Source organism: Manacus vitellinus, unplaced genomic scaffold, assembly GCF_001715985.3.
Source record: "Manacus vitellinus isolate BGI_N305 unplaced genomic scaffold, ASM171598v3 ctg7180002228415_pilon, whole genome shotgun sequence".
Classification (NCBI taxonomy): Eukaryota; Metazoa; Chordata; class Aves; order Passeriformes; family Pipridae; genus Manacus; species Manacus vitellinus.
The window spans coordinates 1-5557 of record NW_021937554.1 but is presented as its reverse complement, the minus strand read 5'-3'; the positions used below and the strand labels follow the sequence as shown (position 1 = coordinate 5557).

The 5557-nt window shown below is 60.4% G+C and overlaps 1 protein-coding gene across 1 annotated transcript; it reads right to left on the bottom strand.

Annotated features, from left to right (window-relative positions):
- Positions 1–1273: 1273 nt before the first annotated feature.
- LOC108641916 (regulator of G-protein signaling 3-like) lies at positions 1274–2361 on the bottom strand. The gene has a single exon (XM_029959547.1). It carries the CDS (start codon positions 2359–2361, stop codon positions 1477–1479), a length of 885 nt encoding a protein of 294 aa, XP_029815407.1. The 3' UTR covers positions 1274–1476.
- Positions 2362–5557: the final 3196 nt, after the last annotated feature.

The window sequence follows — 5557 nt, the reverse complement described above, 5'->3', positions numbered from 1 at the left end:
TCCTGCACCCGGGTCAGCCCTTGGCTGCTGCCACCTGGCACAGCATCAACTTGCAAATTTTGCAACACAACAGGGAGGACCAAGAAGGCTTGGATAGGAGAGACTATTTACGAGGGACTGCAGTGACAGAACAAGGTGGAACGGCTTCACACTGGCCTCACTGAGGTTTGTTCAGTGAACTCTCCCTTTCATTGGAATAAAAGTTTATCCTTCTTAGTTAGCTCCTCTGTCTCCTGGTATTTATGTGTTTCCCAATACCTGGAATTTCAGAAGACCACAGTCCCATGGTCTCGACAGCCAAGGATGTCCCTTACCCTCCCCTCTCCAACAAGGCCTTTCCTGTGTGTTAGTATGAGGTGGAGCAGCACAGCATTGCTTGTGAGAGGCATCACCCTCTTGGGTCGGGAAGCTGTCGCCACTGCTTTCTAGGAACCTCCGGGACTGTTTGTGCTTGGTTGTGTTGCTTTTCCAGCTGCTCTCAGGGTAGTTGAATGCCCCACGAGAGCCAGGGACTGTGACTGGGAGGCAGCTTCAAGCTGCCCGTGGAGCTCTCATCCCCATCCTGCTGCTGCTCAGGAGGCCCGCGGTGTCCCCGCAGTGCCCTCAGCAGTGTCCCCATCCCCGACCTGCCTTTTGATCCTGACCCATCAACTGCCGAGTGGCTCGCCATCCACCCCTCGACAGAGCTCCATACATTCCAAGTGCTGCCTCCCAGAGATCTACGGATGTCGTCTCCCTGGACTTCTGTGAGGCCCTGCATTATGGTTCCCAGCACATTCTTCCTTCTCCCTTACCGCCCCTGCCCAATGCAGCCCCGGGGCAGCCTGGGCGACCTCTGTCTGGGGCTGAAGTGGGATGACTGGGGACATGGTGAGGTCACTGGGAGCAGCGGGAGCAGTCTTCTAAAGCCCCAGAGTGGGAGGACGGTGCCCAGGCTGTGCTGAGGGTTGTTTTCGGTGTGGGGCCGTGTGCATGAGTCCTGCACGGACCCCTCTGTCCTGGCTCCCACGCCAAAGGGCTGCTTCCCCAGGGGAAGGGGACCTTCCATGAATGCCTGCACCTCCGGCGCAGACTCAGGCCTGGAGTGCCCTTTGGGTGCCCTTGGAGCCCTTTGGGCCTTGGCGGATCTGCTTGGGACCATTTCCCGCTGCCGCCCTGCACTCCCTCCCCATTCCATGCAGACACAGACAGGTTATGGAATAAAATCTTTTAATTGATAACCAGAAGAAAACGGTCATCAATATCTACATCTACATCAACACCCTCCCTCCCTCAGATTGGGATAGATCCCCAAACGATCTATCCCTCCCCCTGGGACAGATCCCCAAACGATCTGCCCCTCCCCCTGGGACAGATCCCCAAACGATCTGTCCCTCCCCCTGGGACAGATCCCCAAACGATCTGTCCCTCCCCCTGGGACAGATCCCCAAACGATCTGTCCCTCCCCCTGGGACAGATCCCCAAACGATCTGTCCCTCAACAACTTTCTGCCCCAGCCCGGGCTGCGGGAGCCTTGCACTTGCTCCCAGTGCTTGGCTCAGAGCCCCTCTTCCTCTTCGTGCCCCGTCTTTTCAGAGCGATGTTGCTTGGTGACACGCTGCTCTGAGGCGGTGGCAGACCCGTGCCCGCACCCTGCTGAGGGTCCTGAGGCTTGGTGCCGCCCACGTTGCAGTGTCCCGTGCTCAGGACGGCTCTGGAAGGCTTGGGGACACTGCGGTCAGTGGGCGGCATCTTCTTGGGTGGGCAGAGCGAGGCGTTCTTGGGCTGGGGGCTGGTGCCACTGGTGCCAGCATGGTCCGTGGGCATGGGGACGCTGCTGTGACCATCCCGGCTGGTGCCCACGGCTCCCTGGGAGCAATCCAAGTGGCTCCGAGTCCCTTCCAGCAGGACCTTGCCACGCAGCACAGTCTCGCTGGCTGGAGTCACCCCAGGGGCCCCGATGGCTTGGCCGTGGAGTGGGCCTGGGTGGCTGGCAGTGCCGTGACTGGGCAGGGAGATGTCACCCCTCGGGAAGGTGTCCTCATCCATGGGGACATCGCTGCTCAGCGAGATGTCACAGCTCGTAACGTGATCACTGCCTGGGGAGGAGCCACCATCCATGGGGTCGTCAGTGGCCAGCGAGAGGTCACGGCCTGACGGGCTGTCCTCGTCCATGGAGACGTCGCTGGCCAAGGAGAGGTCACGGCCTGACGGGCTGTCCTCGTCCATGGAGACGTCGCTGGCCAAGGAGAGGTCACGGCCTGACGGGCTGTCCTCGTCCATGGAGACGTCGCTGGCCAAGGAGAGGTCACGGCCTGACGGGCTGTCCTCATCCATGCTGACGTCGCTGATGTCAAGACCTGGGGTGGTGTCCAAATCCATGGGGACGCTGGTGTCTGAAGGGCTGCCACTGCCCAGGGGCGTCCCTGAGGGGTTGGCTGAGCCGTGCTGCGTGTCCCGCACTGGTGGGACTGGGGCCAGGGGCTTCCTGCAGCCCCGGGCCCCCCCCAGGGCATTGCCTGATGGACGAGCAATGCCATGGCTGCTTGCCAAGGGGGCTGGTGGAGGCAGCTGAGTCCGTGTCCCTGCCGAGCAGAAGATACGGGTGGGGGTTGGAGCAGTCACTGCCCGGAGCCATTGGCACACGTGCACAGGGGAGAAGGCAGACTGGGGGCGAGGCTCGGGGCTGGGAGAGTCTCCTGGGGCACCCGCTGAGCCAGCCCAGAACACAGACTGAGTGGGAGCTCGAGTGAGGGACCATCCCTGCGGGGTGAGCTGCTGTGCCACAGCCCTGGGGTTGCACAGGGGACGGCAAAATGGCAGCGACGGCCCCAAGATCCTCTAAACGATCTTGCCTCAACAGAGGTGGCCCAGGCAATGCCAGGGCTGCTGGCCGTGCCGTGCTGAGCCAAGGTGCCCCAGCTGGCAGGGGGACAGGGGTGCTGTGGCTGCTGGAGGTGCCGGCAGGGCTGGAGGAGCCAGGGCAGGCCTGGAGGCTGGAGGGGCTGGGGGGCAGGGAATGCCGAGGGGCCAAGGCAGATGGGACTGCCATACCTGCTGCTGGGGCAGAGGGAGCTGGCAAGGGCTGCTGCTTCTGCCCAGGCTGTTGGCCGAGGTTGGCTGATCCTGCGAGAAAGGGCAAATGCTGGAGGTCACATGCCAGTCGGGGGGTGTCGGGCGCTCAGAGGACTGAGGAGGAGGAGGGCAAGGGGCAGGGGAGCAAGGGCTGTGACTGTCCCCGCCGTGCGTCCGGGGGCTTTCGGGCTCAGGGTCTGTCCTCACCTGTGGGGCAGGAGGTTCCGCGAGAGACCAATGGCTGCAGGAGCTGGGCTATGGCTGAGCTCCAGCTCACACAACGCTGCCACAGAGCTGACAGGGCCATGCTCAGTCAGCTTCGGCGGCCGCTCCGGTCTGTTGACTGGACCCGGGTCTGGACGCTCCTCTTGGCGCGTCTCCAGGGACGGAATGTTGGGGTTCCCATTGTCATGTCATAGAGGCAGCAACAGTGTCATAGAGGCAGCAACAATGTCATAGAGGCAGCAACAATGTCATAGAGGCAGCTTCCCTTGTTCTGCCCCACCCCCAACAGCTTTGCCAGCTCTTCATGGGGAGACAAAGGGTTAACCAAAGAGTTAGGATCACAGAATATCCTGAGCTGGAAGGGACCCACAAGAATCATCCAGTCCAACTCCCGGCCTTGCACAGGACAGCCCAGCAACCCCACCACGTGCCTGAGAGCGTTGTCCAAACGCTCCTTGAGCTCTGGCAGCCTTGGGGCCAAGACCACTGCCCTGGGGAGCCTGTTCCAGTGGCCGATCACCCTCTGGGGGAAGAAGCTTTTCCTAATATCCAATCTAACCCTCCCCCGACACAGCTCCAGCCGTTCCCTGGGGTCCTGTCCCTGGTCACACGCAGCAGAAATCGCTGCTGCCCCTTGGCAGGAAGTTGCAGCCCCCCATGAGATCTCAGCTCAGCCTCCTCCAGGCTGAACAAAGCCAGCGACAACAGACCTCAAGCGCAAGGTCCTGCACCCGGGTCAGCCCTTGGCTGCTGCCACCTGGCACAGCATCAACTTGCAAATTTTGCAACACAACAGGGAGGACCAAGAAGGCTTGGATAGGAGAGACTATTTACGAGGGACTGCAGTGACAGAACAAGGTGGAACGGCTTCACACTGGCCTCACTGAGGTTTGTTCAGTGAACTCTCCCTTTCATTGGAATAAAAGTTTATCCTTCTTAGTTAGCTCCTCTGTCTCCTGGTATTTATGTGTTTCCCAATACCTGGAATTTCAGAAGACCACAGTCCCATGGTCTCGACAGCCAAGGATGTCCCTTACCCTCCCCTCTCCAACAAGGCCTTTCCTGTGTGTTAGTATGAGGTGCAGCAGCACAGCATTGCTTGTGAGAGGCATCACCCTCTTGGGTCAGGAAGCTGTCACCACTGCTTTCTAGGAACCTCCGGGACTGTTTGGGCTTGGTTGTGTTGCTTTTCCAGCTGCTCTCAGGGTAGTTGAATGCCCCACGAGAGCCAGGGACTGTGACTGGGAGGCAGCTTCAAGCTGCCCGTGGAGCTCTCATCCCCATCCTGCTGCTGCTCAGGAGGCCCGCGGTGTCCCCGCAGTGCCCTCAGCAGTGTCCCCATCCCCGACCTGCCTTTTGATCCTGACCCATCAACTGCCGAGTGGCTCGCCATCCACCCCTCGACAGAGCTCCATACATTCCAAGTGCTGCCTCCCAGAGATCTACGGATGTCGTCTCCCTGGACTTCTGTGAGGCCCTGCATTATGGTTCCCAGCACATTCTTCCTTCTCCCTTACCGCCCCTGCCCAATGCAGCCCCGGGGCAGCCTGGGCGACCTCTGTCTGGGGCTGAAGTGGGATGACTGGGGACATGGTGAGGTCACTGGGAGCAGCGGGAGCAGTCTTCTAAAGCCCCAGAGTGGGAGGACGGTGCCCAGGCTGTGCTGAGGGTTGTTTTCGGTGTGGGGCCGTGTGCATGAGTCCTGCACGGACCCCTCTGTCCTGGCTCCCACGCCAAAGGGCTGCTTCCCCAGGGGAAGGGGACCTTCCATGAATGCCTGCACCTCCGGCGCAGACTCAGGCCTGGAGTGCCCTTTGGGTGCCCTTGGAGCCCTTTGGGCCTTGGCGGATCTGCTTGGGACCATTTCCCGCTGCCGCCCTGCACTCCCTCCCCATTCCATGCAGACACAGACAGGTTATGGAATAAAATCTTTTAATTGATAACCAGAAGAAAACGGTCATCAATATCTACATCTACATCAACACCCTCCCTCCCTCAGATTGGGATAGATCCCCAAACGATCTATCCCTCCCCCTGGGACAGATCCCCAAACGATCTGCCCCTCCCCCTGGGACAGATCCCCAAACAATCTGTCCCTCCCCCTGGGACAGATCCCCAAACGATCTGTCCCTCCCCCTGGGACAGATCCCCAAACGATCTGTCCCTCAACAACTTTCTGCCCCAGCCCGGGCTGCGGGAGCCTTGCACTTGCTCCCAGTGCTTGGCTCAGAGCCCCTCTTCCTCTTCGTGCCCCGTCTTTTCAGAGCGATGTTGCTTG